The following is a 22413-nucleotide window of genomic DNA, read 5'->3' as shown; positions in this document are numbered from 1 at the left end:
TTCTCATAGTGATAATGGTGTATACCACCCTTCGACCTGAAACCACTATGGACCCTAGATGTGGAGTAGAGTACTTAGTTGCCGTTCAAACATTGTCCGTAACAGGATGACTATAAAGTCGGTTGATGGGTACTCCACAAATCATGCTGAGGGACATGAGTGACCTAGATGGAATTTGCCCCTCATGTATAACAGGAGTAATATCTACGGGCCTCTTGATGGAATATGACTGATAAAATGCGTGGCCACGCCGAACTAAGTCAATATGAGATATTGAGCTTATTCGTTACTCAGTATATTCTGGGATCAAGAAATAAGATATTGAACCATACAAGGATGACATGATCTATGCCTTGTGTTCAATATAGATATAAGGGCAAAGGGGTAATTATACACACGATCGTTATCATGGAAAGGTTTCGTCAGATCACATGACATTCTCGTCACTTGGGTAGCAGTGATGTGTTGCTAGATACCGCTCACTGTTTATAATATTAAATATGTGATTTAATATTATTGCCAACGTTACGAGAACCTATAGGGTCACACACAAAGGACAGATAGATGAGAGAAATAAATAAGTAAGACTTATTTATAAAATAATAAGTAGGACTTATTAGTAATTAAATAATTAAGTATGACTTATTATTTAATTAGAGAAGCGCGGCACACCGTAAAGTATGGTGCACTTAAGTAAAATACAGCACACCGTAAGGTACGGTGGATACTCAAATAAGTCTATAAAAAGAATACACTTATGTGCTGAATTTTAACCTAAGAGTTAGTCCTAAATTTTAGAAACCTAGCCGCCGCTCTCTAAACCCTGTTCTCTCTGAATCTCTGGTGGAATTGGCTAGCACCGGTCATCGGAGAAGTTCTGTTCGTGTGGACTGAGTAGATGCATCGCTACCTTGCTTTGCTCGTGATCAGAAATAGTTTCTACTTCAAAGGTTCTGCACTTCAAGAGGTAAACACATAAACTTGTGGTTTTGTGTTCGTTGATTTGTGATTAATGGTTTAATCAAGATCCGTTCATCGGGATTGTTCCGCTAAGAGGATTAAAATTTTGAAAAACTCCTCTTAAATCCCTACAGTACCTTGTGTTAATCTTCAATCCTTTGATGTTTTCGACGGCAAACGAGCAAGAATCAAGCGATTTGACCGGTGTTTTCGTCAAGGGCGATTTTTGGAGGGTTTGTTTGTTTTTTTGATTTTTTGTAACTTCTGCAGAAATAGGGGAAGAAGGTGGGGGTCTTATATATAAGACCCGCTCGCCACACACAGGGCGAACCATTTTTTAAGTTCTCGCCTCATTAGTAGCGAGCGAGTGTCTGATATGGGGGGTGGTGACTCTGAAGGGTCAGTCACCTTTATAACGCTTGCCCTATTGAGGGTGTGTGGTTGCTCGCCCTCAATAGGGCGAGAGGGGTACAATGGTCATTTCAGGGGGTGTTTGAGTGTACTCAGGGGGTGCGAAAAGTAGGACTCTTCATGTTATTAAGTGGGGTATCAATCACTCTTCTATCTCTATGTAATGTTTATGTACCATTCAGTATATGGAATATTCGTCATAGCCTCTGTAGTTTTTGAATTTTCAATTTTCACATGTGCATCCAATCACTCGGAATATTTTTTCATTGTGCAGACTCCACTACACACCAATACGCCGATTTCACGGTGTAGATGGATTTGTTGTTGAATTTCCATAGAGCCTATCCTCCTCCTCCACATCAATTGCCGTAATAAGATTGTGAACTTCCTGCTCATCCCCTTCATTCAACACTACCTCTATGACATTCCAATTCCAAAATCCAGCCAAATTGCTATACAGGTAGTCTAAATAACATATTAAAACAATTCATTAAAATATGGCATTCCAAAAACAACACTGCTGCCAATATCAACACCTCAACGCAACACAACCTCCTCCGCTGCCAATATCAACACCGCAACGCAACATATCTCCAGAAGCTAACCTCTTATTTGAGAAGTGTTTGCATATCCAAAAGCAAACCACCTTATTTCTATCTTCAAGTCTTTGCTATTTACGAGTGACGACAAGTGCAAAAAATTAACATACAATACCTGAGAAAATGGACTACATATCATTTTTATATGGCAGTAATCTTTAACTTTGGTGCATCGAACATTAGATTTATAATTACTAAATACTCAATGTGACCACCTCATTGTCTCTCATAGATCTCCCAAATATATGGTGCAAAATTTGAATCAATTATGATGATGATTAATACGTGATTGTGAATGATGTAAAATGTAATGAACGATGATAGAAGCAACAACTCTAATTAACAAATGAATAAAAATAACATAGCAATTTATCAAGTTGACCATACATCAATAATAAACCATGAAATCACCGGTATCCAAAATAAGGATAAAATACATATAAATAACAAGACCATAAATTAACTTATACGTTGTAGTTGAGTCTCTAGCTCAAGGTCACTTAGCACAACATCTAAATCCTAATATTGAGAAAAAGGAGATATCAAACTCTCAACGTAGATGTTTGGTATCACCAGACCATCATTGATGTTTTGAATTTTAGGAATGTTAAAAGTATCATTTCTAAAATCATAGATAACCAAACTAGATTTCTTCTTCTTCAAAAACTGCATCAGCACTTGGTCATCTTCTGAAACATACATTGCCCTGCGATATCCATGAAACTCGGGATCTGTCATGTAAGGAACACTTAACAATTTAGTCCAAGACTGCTCATTTCCGTGTTCCTTCATAATCCAAACATCAGAATAGTTGGGACGTTGAGAGACGATGCACAAGCAACCCTTCAACTCTTGGAAGGCCATGTTAGAGTGGTATGGCTCCTTAGATAGAGGATGTAAAAGCTTCCGATAGGAATCTTTTTCCAAGTCAAGTGAAAGAATATGCCATAAACAATTATCAACATCATATACCAACCAATCAACGGTGTCGTCATTGACACATATTCCCATCCGTAGGCGGCAATAAAATGGAACACTTCGCATCCTTGTCCAATAATCGGTACCAAGCATATGACTGTGAACATTAAGTTGTCTATTCTCGGTCAAAGAAACAGCGACAATCTTATAATTATCGGTGAAAAGATGATACATTAAGGTATACCTGGTTTGTATATAGTGATTTTGTGGTGGGTTTTCCAAAGGAGGCAATAACTTAAACTTTTTAAGGGTCTGTTTGGTTCAACATAGGGGGAGGGGAGGGGAGGTATTTTAATGAAGGGGAAGGGAGGTGAGGGGAGGGGAGGGGAGGTGAAATTTGTACTTACACATATGTTTGGTTCAAAAGAAGGAAGGGGAGGGGAGGTGAGGGATTTTAATTAGATATATGTTTGGTTCAAGAGGGGGAGGGGAGAGATTTTAAAACTAATTTACTTTTTTATCCTTATAATTTTCATGTAGTCTGACAATTTTATAGCTACTTGGTGCGAATTAACCTATATATCCACAATATTTTCTCAATTTTTATGATTGATCTAACCCAAAAATAATATTTATAAGTTTAAATTACCTATAAATATATTTAAAAGAATTTTTTGATAATTATTAACAAAAAAAACCTTGTACTGATACTAATATTGTACAAAATAGTAATATTTATTTATAAGTATAAAGATCTTGTACTAATACTAATATTGTAAAAAAAAAAAAAAAAAACTCTTGTATATTATAAGTTATAACGTAACAAACTTAATGATATTTTAAAAAATATAATAGTGCATATAAATACTAACTAATATGATGCAGGTAAAAAGTAAGTAACCACGTTGATTTTCTATAAAAAAAAATAACAACGTTGATTCAAAAAATTATATGAACTTTACAAGATAACAATGTAATACAAAAAAAATTAGCACAACCGTTTATGAATATAAAAAGACATGCGTAACAATAAAAAAAAAGTTTGGAAAAAAAATTAGAACTAAAAAATGGATAATTTTGGCATTTTAAAATAATTATGAGGACAATTATGTCAAAATAATTAAAATGGTAATGATATATTTCTCCTTCCCTCCCCTTCCCTCCAAATCCCCCCAATTTGGAGGGAAGCAAAAATTGGGATTTGGAGGTATTTTGCTCACCTCCTCTCACCTCCCCTCCCCTCCTAAAAATTGAACCAAACACAATTAATTTAAAATATCCCCTCACCTCCCCTCCCCTCCCCTCCAAAACCCCCGAACCAAACAGACCCTAATGGAAGGGTTAAAAACAAGAGCTGACAATGCATCAATCCCAAAACAGAAGATGCCGTCACGGGAGGAAACTCCCCCAAAACTAAGTTTTTTAGTAGAAAGGAGAGTGTACTTTATCTGCGTAGAAGTAATAGTGGAGAGATTGTTGTTGAAAAGAGAAGACATTAAAAAATTAGATAGAAGGAACTTACGAAAGTAGTAGGGCACAGGAGTTAGGATGAGGTGGAGGCGGTCGTGAAGTGTGGTTGACAATCGAAATTGCTTCTTATGAAATTTGGAATCTTGGGAGATGAGATAATTCCATGACTTGCAGACGCAACAGAATTGGAGGAGGAATTTTACAGGGACCCAACTTAGGATTTCTGTAACCAGATCGAATGGAAGAGTGGGTAGAGACGGCGCGTCAATTGAATTGTGTGGAGTTGTGGATGAGGAAGAGATCGGTGTTATCTTTTCCTCCGTCGCTGACTGGTAAGAACCGCCGTTATTTTCGCCATCGCCTTTTCTACCTGCCGTCATCATTACTCTGAATCCAAAAGGAAAGGAAAACACGAACGAATCAGATCGTGCTACCACTAACCTCTTTCTAGTTTAGATTGGGGAAGTTTAGTCAGAGTTGGATGTACTTGCAAAATCTATTCTTGGATTTTATAATAGTTCACATTAATATATTTGAGTAATATTTATTTTGATAGAGAATATTTGAGTAATATTGCACCATTTAATAAGTTTCAACAATATTGTTGTTGTGTTCTAGGGTATGTTAACTAAAAGTAGAATTGTTTCATTGGAATGTGTGATAATTTGACTTTTTAAAAAAGGGCAAATTACACTAACCTCCTCTAAGGTTCATTAAAATGTCACTTACACCCCCTTTATTTTGTAACAAGACACTAACCTCCCCTACTTAATTTTAACCTAAACAATAACCTCCCCTACTGATTTAACACCGTTTGCCTCCGTTAAAATAGGTTATTCAACTTCCAAATATGAAATAGATAGATCGATTCTTTCATTCCCTTTCTTCCAACCACTAAGTTTCCTTCCACTTCCCTTCCATTTTGTTTCTCGTTATTTTCCTATGTTTAAACTATTAGATGTGCAATCTGAAATTTGTATTCATGCGGATCTTGGGATGCATTTTAAGCCAAGTTGTTGGCTTGACAACAAATTACAAACATGAAGCTATTTGTGGTGCTAAAAAATTGCAGCAGCACCTGTATCAATAATACTCAAAGGGCAATATCATAGATCTTGTTCAAAACTAATACTCCCTCCGGTCCTTATTATAAGGAACACTTTGAAAAAATCACACAGACCAATGAAACACATTTAACATAGTTATTTTCATTTAATACTCTTATAAATTTTAATTTATTCCATGTATACCCTTATTTAATTACTCTTTATTCAACTAACTTACTTATTTTTAAATTCCCTCTCATAATAAATAAGGGCATAAGTGAAATTGAACATTTAAAACATTTGAAAATTGGTCAAAGTTTCTTATAAAAAGGACCAAATTTTTTTGCCCTAAGTGTTCCTTATAAAAAGGACCGGAGGGAGTATCAAGCAGCTACATAAACTGCCCCGTAGTTTCTTTTCAAATGGTACAGACACAACAAAAATGTGAAGAAATTAAAGGCAAAAATTATTGATATTAGAATTTGGTTCAAATAATTTATGGGCAAAATGCAAAAGGGAAGACACAATTCTAAGATTTGCTCCGACTAGGGATGGCAAAAATATCCGTACCCGCGGATATCTGTGGATAAAATCCGCCACGAGCACGGAGCGGATAGTTTAATGGATATCCGCGGATAAAATAAATGGATATTTCAATTATCCGTATTTAATGGATACGGATGCGGGTTTAATACTATCCGTACCCGCGGATATCCATACCCGCTAATAAATTAGTAAAACTACTTAAATGTCCCTATTTAAATATAAACTGTAGTATTTTTATCATATTAAAAAAAATAGTCTTCTCATATTTTTATGTTTTCTCTTCATATTCAATAGAGAAAACTTTTCATGTTATTTTTTCATCTTTTGAAGTAAAATTTTTCATCATCTTCTTATAACTTTTCATTTACGATAAAAAAATTCTAATTTGTCATTTCATCCATGGATATCTGTAAATATTCACGGATATCTCAAAATCTGTGGATTACCCGCTTAACGGATACCCACACGGATATGGAGCGGACACGGATATCATATTTATCCAACGGAGTGGATACGGATATCATACTATCCGCATCCATGGATATCCATTGACATCCCTAGCTCTGACACAGTGTAGGATTGTGTTTTTCTCATTAACCGTGCTAATGGTGTTAACTTAAGGGGAGGTGAGTGTTTTTTCATAATTAGAGGGGGTGTTTGTGTTATTTAGTGAAAACTTGAGGGAGGTCAATGTATTTTCCCCTTAAAAAATGAATACACAAGTTATGAGAAAAATATTTCTACTTTGAGTTATTTATCATGTGTCATTAAGGGCATATGTTAGCCTTTGTTTAAATTTTATACTATTTATCATTGAATTTAAATTACTCTTTTTTTACAGAAATTTTTTATATCATATAGGTTACATATATATTATATTTTATAAAAATCTAAAATCAATTTGTGTCTTATTGTAAAATATATAGGTTAAATTTATATTTCAAATAAGATCATATTGAAATTTAAGATTTATTTTTATTTAAAATTTGAATTTGTTTCATGTCTCGATTGTTTTTTATTTGTTTTTATTTAAATAATTGATTTTCACATATTTTTAAGTTTCGTTTGAGTTTTCTTCTTCGTGGTTTATTCGTCCGGTGTTGTTTTATTCTCCTCGAGTTGTTTGTTTTGATATTCGTCTTGGTATGGTGTTTGTTTGTTTTTAAGATTTACAGATTTGCTTTGTTTCAAATTCAGTACGGATTAAATGACTTTAGCGTCTTCAACGTTGCATATCCAGATGCATGACTATTACGGACATTTGAATTTTGTAAAATCAAATTTATGTTTTGTCATTAGGCCGTTTTATGCTACTCCCTCCTATTTTTTTTAGTGTCCAGTTAGAATAATAACACCAAATTAATAAAGTGTATTTTTGCACTTTATCTTCCTATTATACCCTCGTTTTAATTCACCAATAAAATCCTATTTTTTTCACTCTTTCCAATATATTTAATATATTATGTATCAAAACAAAAACAAAAATTTAATATGTTATGTACCAAAAAAATAAAAATAAAAATAAAAACTTTAGTTTTCCAAATATATAACATTAATTAGTTTTATTGAAAAAGATAAGAGAATTGACAAAAGGTATAATTGACAAATCGTACTCTTAAAAACACAAAATGGACAGTTAATTAGAAACGCTAAATGTATTAACTCGGATGTTGTGAGCTTGTTTGCAAAATCATCCTTATTAGTTTTAGCGAGATTGAATATATAATGATTTTGATTGATGTATTTTACAAATTTGAATGAATGAAAGTTACTTTTAGTAAAAAAAATAAATAAATTAAGATTTATATTTCCGTTTAGAATATTTAAAATTTGTTTAGAATATTTAGGATTAATTTGTTTTTTACAAATATAATTTAGAAGTATGTTTTATTTGTAGATCTATATATAAAGTCAGTCATGTAAGCTATGAGAAAAAGAGAACAAGAAAAAATTGAATTTGAGAGTCTTCTCTACCATCAAATTCATCGCCACAACTCTTGTAAAGGATCTATTGAAAATGGATTAATTTCATAGGTATTACATTTAAGGGTAGATGATAAGTACGTACCTATCATTGTTAACTTCTTAAAGTCTATTTGCATTGCACTTGCAGTTGCAGCACACAATGTCAATAGCTTCATTGACCATTTTCTGACAAACAAAAATATGTTCTATTGGCAATCACTCTCTCAATGTTATGTGTACTAGGATTTAGTATATGGAATATTCGTCGCAACTCTGTACTTTTTCTTACCTTGTATCGCAAACCAATTTCAAGACAGCTGAACTTAACTTTCACCATGTTTTCTAGTAGGGGTTGATTTGGTGGAGACATTTGTTTCAGTTCAAGATGTAACTTTATGAGATCTTTATTCACTTACATACAAAAGGACTAGAAGAGTTATAGATTCGATTCAGCGAAAGAAATAACCCACACAGTAATTCTCTGTAATTGGCAGAAGGTAATGCTGCAAACTTTCAGAAAGACAAAGACCATAACATTAAAGGGTTTGTATAGTAAAAAAGTTCATTTTATGGGGTACATGATGCTAAGGGGTTTAGTAGTTTTGCTCTCTGCTAAGGAATCTTGAGCCTGTGTGAGGAAGAAAATGTTTTGGGCTTGGTTTACCTACCATTAAGCCACAGAGAAAAATCAAGGAAAGGTAGAAAGATGCCGCCAAAAGTGTTAAATTAACTAAGAGACAAATTCACAATTATTTTGCCTTATTCTAGAAGGACTATTAACCAAAAGATACAGGGATAGAAACCAAAAACACACGAACTTACATGAAAGAATCGTTAAAAAATAAATGTCATTCATTTTCAAGGTTGTTTTATGATAGTGAAGACAACTATCCGAACAACCTACTGCTTACCTTGTAGTCTAACTCGCATAGGTAAGTTTCCCCTCAAACCTCTCCAAATAAAATGTACTCTGGTATTTTCAATTTTCACATGTGCATCCAATCATTCGGAACTCTATTTTTTTCATTGTCCAGACTCCACTGCACACCAATACGCCGATTTCACGGTGTAGATGCATTTGTTGCTGAATTTCCATACGAGCGTATCGCCTCCACATCAATTGCCCTAAGTTTTGTGAATTTCCTGCTCATCCCCTTCGTTGAACACTCCCTCTATGACATTCCAATTCCAAAATCCAGCCAAATTGCTATACAGGTAGTCTAAATAACATGTCCTTTTTTATATTTCAACAATTCATTAAAATATGGCATTCCAAAAACAACACTGCTGAAAATATCAACACCTCAACGCAACACAACCTCCGCTGCCTCTGGTGCTCTGGTTAATAATCCCACTATAGGGATAATAACCTTGATTGTGAATGATGTAAAATGTAACAAACGATGATAGAAGCAACAACTATGATTAACAAATGAATAAAAATAACAACAATTTATCAAGTTCACCATACATCAATAATAAACCATGAAATCACCGGTATCCAAAATAAGGATAAAATACATATAAATAACAAGATCATAAATTAACATATATGTTGTAGTTGAGTCTCTAGCTCAAGGTCACTTAGCACAACATCTACATCCTAGTATTGAGAAAAAGGAGATATCAAACTCTCAACGTAGATGTTTGGTATCACCAGATCATCATTGATGTTTTGAATTTTAGGAATGTTAAAAGTATCATTTCTAAAATCATAGATAACCAAACTAGATTTTTTCCTTGTCAAAAACTGCATCAGCACTTGGTCATCTTCCGAAACATATAGTATCCTGCCATATGCATAAAACTCAAGATATGTCATGTTAGGAACACTAAACAATTTAGTCCAAGACTGCTCATTTCCATATTCCTTCATAATCCAAACATCAGAATGGCTGGGACGTTGGGAGACGATGCACAAGCAACCCTTCAACTCTTGGAAGACCATGTTAGATTCGTACTTGTCGTTAGAAAGAGGATGCAAAAGCTTTCGATAGGAATCCTTTTCTAAATCAAGCGAAAGAATGAGCCATAAACAATTATCAACATCATATACCAACCAATCAATGGTGTCGTCATTGACAGATATTCCCACTCGTACACGGCAATAAAACGGGACACTTTGGATCCTTGTCCAATAGTTAGTACCAAGTATATGACTGTGAACATTAAGTTGTCTACTCTTAGCAAAAGAAGCCACAGAAACAGCGACAATCTTATAATTATTGGTGAAACGATGATACATTAAGGTATAATTGGTTTGTACATAGTGATTTTGTGGTGGGTTTTCCAAAGGAGGCAATAACTTAAACTTTCTAATGGAAGGGTTAAAAAAAAGAGCTGACAATTCATCGATCCCAAAACAGAACATGCCGTGACAGGAGGAAACTCCCCCAAAACTAAGTTTTCTAGTAGAAAGGACACTGTACTTTATCTGCCTAGAAGTAATAGTGGAGAGGTTGTTGTTGAAAAGAGAAGACATTAAAAAATCAGATAGAATGAACTTACGAAAGTAGTAGGGCATAGGAGTTAGGATGAGGTGGAGGCGGTCGTGAAGTGTGGTTGACAATCGAAAGTGCTTCTTTTGAAATTTGGAATCTTGGGAGATGAGATAATTCCATGACTTGCAGACGCAACAGAGTTGGAGGAGGAATTTCACAGGGATCCAACATAGGATTTTTGTAACCAGATCGAACGGAAGAGTGGGCAGAGACGGCGCGTCAATTGAATTGTCTGGAGTTGTGGATGAGGAAGAGATCGGTGTTAGCTTTTCCACCGTCGGTGACTGGTACGAAGCGCCGTTGTTTTCAGCATCGCCTTTGCTACCTGCCGTCATCATTACTCTGAATCCAAAAGCAAAACACGAACGTGGTTTAGATGCTACCACCAGTGGCGATTCCAGTAATATTAGAGAGCCTAGGCAAAATTTTGGAGGGAATTTTATCAACCAAATTTCTAGATACAATAATATTTAAAAAACAAAGTTGTTTCTGCAATTCAAAAACATATTTAAATTACATTAGTACTTCTCTTTTTATGCAAAAGAAAATATTCTTCACAATATACACTTGTAGTATGCCTATTGTAAGGCTTGGTCAATTATGAAATCAACATAATATAATGTAATTTCCCCTAATGAAAGAAATCCATAACAAACAACTGTGAGAAAGAAACTGATATCTGATCAACGAGACTACATTTCAAACTGAATACAAATATCACAAGACTATCTTATTCTTATTTAATATTGTGTATAAGATCAAACTGAGATCAAGAATACAAGGTTTGTCATCAGCTTATAAAAGAAAGAAAGTGCTTCATCAACAAAGGTGATTTTGATCCATCAAAGTGAACACAACACAAATGTCCACAATTAAACAAAGTTTTAGTTGCAGTTACGATGACAATAATATCACAAAGTAGAAAATCACCAAGTTAGTTTACAACAAGAGGCATCATGAAATCAAATAGTTTTTAGAACAAAAACCCTTCATTCTCACTATTTTAGAACAAAAACACTATTGCAGAACCAACCAAAACTACTTATTTATATAACCAAAACAGCTTATTTATATAATCACTTAACAATCAAAACAGCTTAATAAATTTAAAATTGAAAACAACACCAAATCATCAAACAAAGATTCTAGATTGAGAAGGTTAGGTTGTTAAAAATTAATTGCAGTATGTTAGTTTGCTTACCTGAAACGAGACGAAGAGAAAGAGTGAGTGCGGTGCGGTGTGGTGCGGCGCGGTGAGCTGAGCAGTGGTGCGGCTGCGGCGGAAGATTGAACGGCGTTACGGCGAGGTGAGGGAGAGAGATTGAGAGCAGTGAGAGAGGGATTGAGAGCGGCGGCCGGTGGCGGTGGGTGAGAGAGGAACGAACAGCGATTTTGAGAGAGAGGGATCGAGAAAGAGAAAGCAAATTCTAACTCTTCCTTTTTCTGTTTTTGTTTTCATTTAAAAAAAATAATAATAAAAAAATATATAAGAAGGGCAGCCCAGGCATAATCAAAGTCAGATGTACTTAGACTATTAACAATGGTTTCAACACAAAAAAATATTCAACACCCACTTTTTCACTTCATATCATTTTCTCTTTCTTCCACCTAATCATTCAACACACATTCAACTTTTACCCTCTCCAATGGTTTTTATATTCAACACCATACCCCACCACTTTCTCTACCCCACCACTTTCTATTTCATATTCTTATTTAAATTTTAATTTTTGTTTTTATGATTAAATAACATTATAATTATCGATTAAAATTAAATTAAAATAATACACTTAACAAAATTTATTTAAATATTTTTTTTTATTTTCTTAATTTAAAATGCAATACATCATACAAATAACGTAATTAATACGATACAAATTAACTTAAAATGCAATACAACACACAAGTTACATAATTAATACGATGCAAACTAACTTAAAATACGAAACAACACACAAATACGAAACTCATCTTTAATTGTTGGGATTTTGATAATTGTTGGGGTTTTGATAATTGTTGGAGTTTTGATAATTGTTGGGATTTTGAGAATTGTTGGGATTTTGAGAATTGTTGGGATAATTAGAAGAATTGTCGGGATCCATTTAACTAAAAAAAGATTAAAACTTCAAAAGAAAGACTAATTAGAAAGTTAATAATAGATTAAGATAGTGAAAAATTTGGTTTTTTTTTCTGTGTCCAAATGAAATGAACCAAGTCTCTATTTGTAGAGAAAAAAAAATCACGAATTTTGGTATAAAAATTAAAAATTAAAAAATTAATTTTCAATGAAATAATTGAGTTCAAAGGATAAAAATCATAAAAATCCACCGGACCAATCAGCAGCAGCCACGTGGCTGCCTTTTATCCAAAGAATCTTCTCTCTCCGCGTGAAACATTTCCGCAGTTGCATCTTCCGCGCGTGTTGCGCACGCGCCAGGCAGGCCAAATTAAAACGTGCCAGCTGTCCCCCCGTGGCAGTTTCAACTGAGTTGAATACTTTCATCATCTCTTTCATCCAGCTCAGTTTCAACATGGTAGCAGCAATGGTTTCAACACCAATTTTGCAGTTGAATATACATTCAACATCACCATTGCACATAGTCTTACAAAATTTACTCTGCGAAGTGCGAACTCTTGGATTTTATACGGGTCCACATTAATATTTTTTGTTGACTAAATATTAGTATTTGTAGTTCACCATATAAATTTTATCCTACATCTGTCGTTAATTATATCACTGCATATATGTCAATGCATAATTTTGATCATTAATATTTTTAATTGTTTATTAATAAAAATTATAAAAACTTGATATTTTGAAAATACTCGTCGAGACAAATCAAACAAGATCTTATATTTTTTTTTGTAGGAAACAAGATCTTATATGCTAATATTTACATCTATATATTATTAAAAAATACAGTCAAAGCAAGGTAAATGAATAATGCATTTTTGTCAAACGGTGTCTTATAATTAAGGATGGAGGTAGTAATATTTACCGTTGAATTTAATTTAATTTTTTTTTACAGAAAAATCATTATATAGGTTACGTATATATTATATGTTATAAAAATTTAATTTATATTTAAAATAAGATTATATTAAAATTTAAGATTTATATTTCAGTTTAGAATATTTAAAATTTGTTTAGAATATTTACGATTAATTTTTTTAAAAAAAATATGATTTAGAAGTCTGTTTTATTTGTAACTCTATATATAAAGTCATGTAAGCGAGTGTATAAATAGCAAAAATTGGAGGTAAAAAGAGTTCGTATTTTAGATAGCAAACCGTGTAAATGGATTATCTATGTCACTGGACTGGACCATCCAGTGACATCATAGCAAGATATTTCTTAAATCCACCACATACAATCTTTTTCATCTTCTTCTTTTCCAGAATCTATCTAAATAATATCTACCATGTTAAAACCACTGTGCAAAGACTACACCGCTGCCTCTGTGGATAACCATTACTAAGATTGGAAATCCATTGTTTCAACAAATAACTAGAAACCGATTCATTGCTTCCTAACTTTTTTTTCTATGAGAACTACAAATTTTTAGATTCTTGTATGCAAACAAAAAAAAACCATAATCTTTCTTTCTGCCTTCTTTCTTTTTTCTCTAAATTCAATTGTTCATAGTTTTTTTTGGTACCCAAAGCAAAATAAAATACTTGGGAGAAAAATAGTATAGTTTCTTGTTGTGAATAATTTTGTTATTTGAGATTTCATAAAAATTACGGGGTGGCAATTGCTTAGTGATTATTTTGGGTATGATGATTAATGAGTGAACAAGGATCCACCATTGTTGGTGTGAAGAAGCTCAAAAGGAGAGAGAAGATAAGCAGGGGGAGTACTTATATGTGGATAGTCTACCATGTACTTTAATTGATTAGTGGTTCAAACTAATGGGTTCAAGATGGACCAATCTTTTCATGGGTCTAGGCTAAAAGGATCCTATGGAATATTCGTCATAGCCTCCGTAGTTTTTGAATTTTCAATTTTCACATGTGCATCCAATCACTTGGAACTCTATTTTTTCATTGTCCAGACTCCACTGCACACCAATACGCCGATTTCACGGTGTAGATGCATTTGTTGTTGAATTTTCATACGAGATGGAGAGGAAGAAAAGCAAAAGAAGAAAAATAAGAGAGGGGGATGGTCTACGTTGCATCACCATCGTAGGGAAAGGTGTAAATATATATATACATTTACGTATTTTCTATCACAGACTAATTGAGGAATAATGTAGTTATTTTTTTCCATTTATTTCTTCATTTTTTCTCTCTCTACAGCAGTGTTCAAATGGCTTCTACAATATATTCCAACCATGTATAGCACAAGTTTGTATACAATATTTTATTGACTTTAATGCAGTTTTGGTTTTCCTATTTTGAAAATCCTGAACTTTTGATCTTCTATTTTAAAATTCAACTTTTTGATCCCCCTATTATAGTTTTTTGTGAGTTTTAGTTCCCAACTCAATTTGGTCAAACTTTTGTTTATGTGTCATGCTCATGTGGACAACAACAAATTTTCATGTCATTAATTTTTTTTAAAAAAAAATCAAAGATTATATTTTAAAAGTCTTTAAAAAATAAGATAATTAATTAATAATAATTAAAAATCCAAATATATAATTACTCAAATATATAATTAAAAATCACTGAATTACTCAAATATATAATTTTTTTTAAGGATACCTAAATATATAATTAAAAATCACAAAATTACCCAAATATATAATTAAAAATACCTAAATTACTATTAATATATAATTAATAATCACTAAATTACCAAAATACCCAAATATATAATTAAAAATTGTTTCTTCTTTTTTGATAAATTAAGAGCGTCTAGGCATCAATGATTGAATAGATATTCCAACGAAGTTGACACACCTAAACACTTACATCCTATACCTATATCTCATATTAAGATAATAAAAATAGTAAAAAAAATATGTACATGAGGGCTATACCTTACCCCAAAAGTAAATAAAATAAAGTAGTACAAGATAGCCATCCCTAAAAAGGGAATTCACAAATTACTCGAGCTTTCGGTTTGCAAAAACCCCCCTCCCATTTTATTGGGAACTATTAGATGTGTCACCCCTAGAACGAGTGTTATATGGCTGCCCAACACTCCAAGCCAATTGCTTTATTTTCTTCTTTTGTCTTTGAGAAACAACAGGGGTGAAAGGCTTCTCTTTATTTGCCATCGCGGCCCAAGCTTGTTTAATTATTCGAAGGTCTTCTTGAACCACCTCATCATACTCCTCATCCGGCAATATCACAACCCTTTGCGTTGTATCGGGTATAGCACGAGCGGAGGCATCAAAGTCATTAGCCTCCAATACTGCAATCTCTATGAAAGAATTTTCAACTACTACTGTATCAACGGGCTTCCCTGGCTGCGTTTCTGGAACGCTAGAGGAGTTATCATTTGTTTCCTCTGCTTCTTGGTCCAAATCGTGATTAACAATACCAGCCACATCATTAGTGGTCACTTGTTGCAGCACCGGATCATCAATATGAGTATCTCCAAGAACAATGTCATCCTGAACATTATTTAGCATCATACTAAAGGAGGTTGGATGTTGGACCAAAACTCCGTCAATAGCATCCGGAATTGCGCCATTATCCTTAGATGGACTTTTGGGGCACTCTTGTGCTTATTGGCGTTCCAAATCATGCTTCTCATCCTGCTTATTCCCCTCATGTGTGCCTATCAAATGACTTTTCTCCACTTCAGCCACTTCAGCAGAAATGCTAGGTAAGGTCTTCTTTGGTGCGTACTGCATGTTTGCAGCTTCCTTAGGTGGTGCTTAAATCTAAGCACTAGATCCTTAAATTTTTTCACCACTAAAGACAATCTAGGTGGAAATCCTTAATCCTTATTTCTAAGAATTTGTTGATGTTACACTTTAATTATCACAATGAATATATTATTTTCACTTTAAAAATAGTGTAACCCTAATAATACAAATTTGAATATAAACAATTCGAATTTGAATATTTGAATTGTATTATTATTGAATTGAATTTGTTGATGTTACACTTTAATTATCACAATGAATATATTATTTTCACTTTAAAAATAGTGTAACCCCCAATAAACAATATAAACATATACTTAATTATTTTATTCGGTTATTTTTTTACACAATCAATTTGTATCAATTTGTATTATTATTGAATTATTATTGAATTTGTATTATTATTGAATTGAATATTGAAAGTGTAACCGACATATATGAAACTAATATATATAGAGATGACTTTTCATGGAAATTTCATTATACACTCTCCACCAAAGAAAACAAATTTCATCAAAACACGTTTTTCTTGAGCAACTTTCATTCCAAATGGCACCTAAGCATGATTCTGTTTCTGATATCTCACCTGCAAAAGAGAATTGGAATTTTATTGTTAGAGTTGTACGTTTGTGGTACGTTAAAGACACGGTGAAAGACAAACTACCTTTCTCTATAGAAATGGTGCTAATGGATTCAAAAGGTGATTATAAAACATTATCATTTTACAAATATATTTTTTACATATACTAAATTCTTTTTTAGTTGTTTATTTATTTGATTCCATTTTTTTTATAACACTATTGGTTTCATATATATGTAGGGTGATCATATTCATGCAACCGTTCGTCGAACGTTGATCTACAAGTTCAACAAAGAACTGAAGGAGGACAAAATATTTTTTATATCGAATTTTGGAATTGCGTCAAATGTTGGTTCATATCGAACCACAAGACATCCTTATAAGCTGACTTTCCAATTTTCTACTTGAATTAAATTGTCTGAATGTCGTTTTGTGCCAAAAAAATTGTATCTGATTAATAATTTCGCTGATATTTTTACTGGTCATTATGATACTGACTATTTAGTTGGTGAGTTTTAATCGTTTGTTTGGTTATAAATATAATGATAAATGTGTAATCGTTTACCTAATATAATATAATAACTAATGTCAAATTTTTCACTTAACTAGTATGATACCCGTGCCAAGCACGGGGGCAAAACTTTAAAAATTTACTTATTTTTGTTTACAACATAAATAAAAATTATGATGAATAGAGTAACAAAAAACGCATGATAAAAAATAATGGTCGATTTTTAGAAAATCAAATAACTCATATAATTTCTTTTCGTGATATCTAAACTAATGGTCAAATTTTAGGAAATCAAACTTACGATTTATTGACACCATTAACAAAAATATATCATCAAACGGTGAATCTCATTTAAAGTAATAACGGATTTGTGCTACATGAGCTCACACATCTCGATGCATCTTCGCATAATATCGATGAAAGTTATTTTTATATCACTGTAGTTGGTTGTGTATACCACTTATACATAATCCACCTTAACAAAATATAAATGTTTTCTTATAAAAAAAACGATTCAACAGGAGAAATAAATAAAACAATTGTCAACACTATTTGAAACTTCAACATATTATTTTGAAGCGTGTTTCATAATAGTCATCTGTTATTCATAATAGTCATCTGTTTCATAATATTTTCATATATATTTGGTCAATTGAATTAAGCTCAAAATGACATTATTGATAATCATGAAAATTAATTATCACGACATAAGATAGGTTCAAACCGAAAAAAATATGATAAACCAAAACCAACAACACCATAATCAAACACGATTAAATCATCCATAAATATTCAACAACAATCAACTGAAAGTAATCCCAAATAAAATAAGTCTCAAAATGAGTAAAAAATAACTTAAAAGATCATGCCACATATTAGTTGGTATCATTGGCTGCATATGTTCTCTTGGCATGAGTAAAAAGCACATTGTCCTTTAGTAGGTCAACATTGTTTTCTAAATCACCGTCGCCAGCTTCCACGGCAGAACTATCACATATCGGAGTAACACCATCATCAACAATCACATTCTCATCTTCATCGATAACCACGATCTCATCAGTATTTGCAATGTTTTTTTATCTATGACAATAGAAACAAAGAGTTACATATGATATATATACACATTAATTAAAGATCAATTCTTTAATATGTTGATTTTTATGATTCACTAACCACAGAATCTTCATATTTTGCCTTGAAATTGGGCACCAAAGCAGGGTTTGAAGCAATTTTTTTCACCGTAAAACTTTTTTCCAAAACGCTGGAAGCACCAATGCTTGTTTGAACCATAAAAATGTATGATGTCTGAAACATATCTCCGATCTCTTTTGGAATGTCAGTTGGGTTATTTCCCTAATTAAAAAAAAAATAAGAATCATTAGTATTTTATTTGGAAGATATACAATTTAAATAATGTTTACTTGTTTAAAAAAAACACAAACACAATAATTATACGAAGTTAATCTACATACCATTTGTAAATCTTCGATCATATCATTACACGATCTATTGAAGAGATTAGCAGCAGCACGATCCAAAATGACAAAATTTGCCTCATCAGTAGAGTCAATAACTCTGATTTTGATGATGTACCTATTTGTTATTAAAATAAACAACTACATTAAATATCTCGTTTCCTTTTTAAGTAATAAAATAATAATATAAATATAAATATAAATATAATAAAATAAACCTTGGATACACATTGATGACATGCTTATTGCACCTAGTGCAAAAGTACATCCGTGTGTCTGGATACACCTTCTGATGACATCCACAGGATAGGTACCACCAATTACCGTCGACTATAAATTTCACTGTAGCAAAAATTGCAAAAGGAATTATGAACGGCTGATTTGAGGATGGAAGAGTGCTAAAAATATAATGCACAAGGAAAGATTCAGACATGTTAATCTCAAGAGTCTTTAGTTGTGCTGCTATATCCCTCATTCGCATGATGTGCTGACGCACTCCTTTCACAATGATGAGCTTCATTGATGAGAACTTCATAATTAAGGTGATAACAAGTGTCTTATTTGATGTTTTTAAAATGTTCATCAATGACCTTAAGCAATGCTTGAACATTATTATGTTGATCAACACAACCACGAATGCTAGCAAAAAAAAAATGTTGGTCTTTATGAACATCATTCTGAGACGATTAGGTCGCTCCCATATTTCATAAAGATGGACATCTTCCTGAAGGCTAGTCTCTATAATAGGAGATGGTTCGTCTTTCCGAATAGCATAATCAAATATTCATTCATCCTGAATGAAGAAGAACTCTCTCCTTCTACACCTTATTATTTTCATCCTTTAGTTCGGGAATTTCACACTTAAAGTGAGAGAAATTTATAGGCTACATAACTGTAAAATTAAATTTACATGCTTATAATTAAATTGAGATTACCAAACAAATAGTATCATGTTTTACCAATGTAAATCATGTTTCAAACTATGAACCTAGTGACATAAAACTTACCTGTGGGCTAAAGTTTTATTCAATTAGATTCATATAACTTAATGATAAAACTATCAAATTATGTTCCCTTTTCTAATCCCTGTGGGTAAATTAGAAAATATAATTTAATATTTTATCCTAATTAACCATACATAAACATAATAAAAATTCCTGTGGGACAAAATTTACTACGTTCAATATAGTCAATTACAACCAATGTCACTAACATGATTTTAAACTCTTAATATATAATTTCACTCGATTAAAGATGCTGTGGCTACTCCTTAATCAAATAAAATCATATAAATCATTTTGACATTTAATTCATAATATTCAATTGCATAAAATGTAACCAATTAATTTTTTAATGCACATTATTTTCATGATTAAAAAATGCTGGTTGGTTACAAAAATTAACCATATAATAATAACAATCAAGTGCATTAAAATGAATGCAATTAAAAACCGAATGGAATAGGTCCAAATCCAATGGTTACAGAACTTAACTCGAATAAATATATAAATGCAATAACCAGGTCCCGGGTTCGATACTGCTCCGGGGCAAAACTTTTGTGATTTTTATTTTAATCAACACTGTTCATAATTAAAAAAAAAAAATTTCTCAAAAACGGAGAGGAGTGGAATCGAACCCACGTTGTCTGAATGGTTGGTTAATGTATCTAATGCTACGACACATGATCATGTTTAAACAAAATATGCGTTACTAAATAATTATAATGAAAGCATTGATTAAAATAAACATCATCATCTTCAACCTCCAAACGGGTCGTTCTGACCCGGTTGAACAACCTACGCGACCCGAAACTCAAAACACGATTTCAGACTATTTTAACACCAAAAATTCATGTTTTAAACACAGAATCGTGAATCTAACAACGTTTCTATATGATTCAACATTTTACTGCATCAAAAACATTCGTAATCTGAAATCGAAATTTTAAAAATAATTTAAGCAAAACTCAGAGTTTTAAAGCTTTCGATTTCATACCGATTTTAACTCTAAATCAGAATTTAAACACAGAACATGAACCGGAATTAATTCTTTATGGTTTAAAAAATTTCTTTGACTGAACGGTTAAAATCGATATGAAATACAAAATTTTACAGATTCATGAAAACCCAAAGCAAAACACGAAAATTGCAAGGCAGAGGTAAACATGCTCTGATACCAAATGTAAGAAATTTCTACGAAATCATAAACGAAATTCAACCTTAAACAGCGGAAACGAAATTGAATTTAAATAGCCGAAATACCTCCCGCCATTACTAGCTTGTTTCTGTTGAGTATTGATCTTGCTTTGCTTAAGGATGTTTAAGCTCTTCTAAACCTTCTACAATCTCTCTTAGATGGTGTAAGTTACTGAATAGAGATATGAGGCTTAGGGAACCAAAACAAGGGTTGCACTCTATTTATTGTTGGATATGCCTTGAAATCTCAGTTACAAGAAGTCAGAAAAATCTTTGTTGAATCTTTTTGCATCTTTGATGTTTTGAAGATTTTTTGAAGAAAAAAAAAAAAATTTTCTTGGAAGATATTCTGACTTGGATTTGTTTTATTTTAAAACAGATTTGTTACTAATTTTTTGGCATATATTTTTCTATAAATAGGGAGTGCTTTATTCATAGAAAAATTGAGAGAGAGAGAGAGAAAGAGAGTAGAGATGTAGAGGCAAGGATTAGGGTTTGCCACCACACAAGGGCTAGGGTTTTAGAGAGAAGATAAAAGTTTTCTCTTGGTATAACTCTAGGGTGGGAGAACTATCTTTGTGGTACACCTTGGAAAACACTTATCAAATTGAGTCTCTTGGCCACGGGAAGAGATTCGGGTTTTTGGGTAGAATTAGGATTAATTCTTGTAACTCAATTGGAACTCTTTGTAAAGTTACTCGTTTGATATAGTGGAACGGAGGGGCTGCTCTCTCCCCCAGACTAGGTCATTATTGGACCGAACTGGGTAAACAAATTATCATGTTCTTTCTTCTCCTTTATCTTGTTTATCGGTGTTGTTATTATTATTGCTTATTCCGCTTAATTATTGGTTGCTGTTCTATTGCTCCACACATCAAGTTCTTTTATTGGTGTGATTTTAAAACGAATTCACAACAATTGGCGCCCACCGTGGGGCAATTGGAACAATTTGAAGCGAGCGCCATGGGTTCCAAGTCGGATATCGAGGGACTTTCCGAAAGCAATTTGGAATTTTGGAAAGTGAAGATGGAAGCAATTTTAATGTTCGGGATGATGGGTAAAATATGGAGTGTTGTTATCCGGTGCCTCGAAGATAAAAAGTTAATGGAGATGGTGAAGAAGACGGTCGGCCTGGAGAGGCGGTGGTAATAATACTCAACATCAGCCTGGAGAGGCGGTGCTAAGAATACTCGGGTTACTTCTGAAACAACAACTTTATTATTATGTAGAGGTGCTAGTGGAAGTTGAGAACCGGTGGAGTATTTGGGTCATAGACTTTTGATGCTCCTATCACATGTGTTCAAAGAATGAATACTTTGAGACTCTAGAGTTAGTTGAAGGTGGAGTTGTTCATCTTGAAAACGGGAAAGCTTGAAGGTTCAAGGTATGGGTTCAGTTTGTCTTACGAAGT

General features: G+C 32.9%; 2 protein-coding genes across 2 annotated transcripts; both read right to left on the bottom strand.

The window, feature by feature from the left end:
- Window positions 1–2489: 2489 nt before the first annotated feature.
- Window positions 2490–4738, bottom strand: LOC123886230 (F-box/kelch-repeat protein At3g23880-like). The gene is made up of 3 exons (XM_045935564.1): window positions 4398–4738; window positions 4217–4325; window positions 2490–3200 (listed from the first exon to the last, which is right to left on the bottom strand). The coding sequence occupies exons 1-3, from the start codon at window positions 4736–4738 to the stop codon at window positions 2490–2492; spliced, it is 1161 nt and encodes a 386-aa protein (XP_045791520.1).
- A 4584-nt stretch (window positions 4739–9322) lies between these two features.
- Window positions 9323–11871, bottom strand: LOC123883977 (F-box/kelch-repeat protein At3g23880-like). The gene is made up of 2 exons (XM_045932946.1): window positions 11618–11871; window positions 9323–10758 (listed from the first exon to the last, which is right to left on the bottom strand). Exon 2 carries the CDS (start codon window positions 10752–10754, stop codon window positions 9519–9521), a length of 1236 nt encoding a protein of 411 aa, XP_045788902.1. The 5' UTR covers window positions 10755–10758; window positions 11618–11871; the 3' UTR covers window positions 9323–9518.
- Between the last annotated feature and the right edge of the window lie 10542 nt (window positions 11872–22413).

This window comes from Trifolium pratense, linkage group LG5, assembly GCF_020283565.1.
Source record: "Trifolium pratense cultivar HEN17-A07 linkage group LG5, ARS_RC_1.1, whole genome shotgun sequence".
In the NCBI taxonomy this organism is placed as follows: Eukaryota; Viridiplantae; Streptophyta; class Magnoliopsida; order Fabales; family Fabaceae; genus Trifolium; species Trifolium pratense.
This window is presented reverse-complemented; position numbering and strand designations above follow the sequence as displayed.

Excerpts from the sequence above, each read along its gene's own strand:
- LOC123886230 (XM_045935564.1), bottom strand. The coding sequence starts at position 4,738 with ATGACGGCAGGTAGAAAAGGCGATGGCGAAAATAACGGCGGTTCTTAC. Across the intron at positions 4,326-4,397 it reads TACTTTCGTAAGTTCCTTCT|TCTCCTTTCTACTAAAAAAC; the intron begins ATCTAATTTTTT and ends GATAAAGTACAC. Across the intron at positions 3,201-4,216 it reads TTTTTAACCCTTCCATTAGG|ACCCTTAAAAAGTTTAAGTT; the intron begins GTCTGTTTGGTT and ends TGAACCAAACAG.
- LOC123883977 (XM_045932946.1), bottom strand. The coding sequence starts at position 10,754 with ATGATGACGGCAGGTAGCAAAGGCGATGCTGAAAACAACGGCGCTTCG.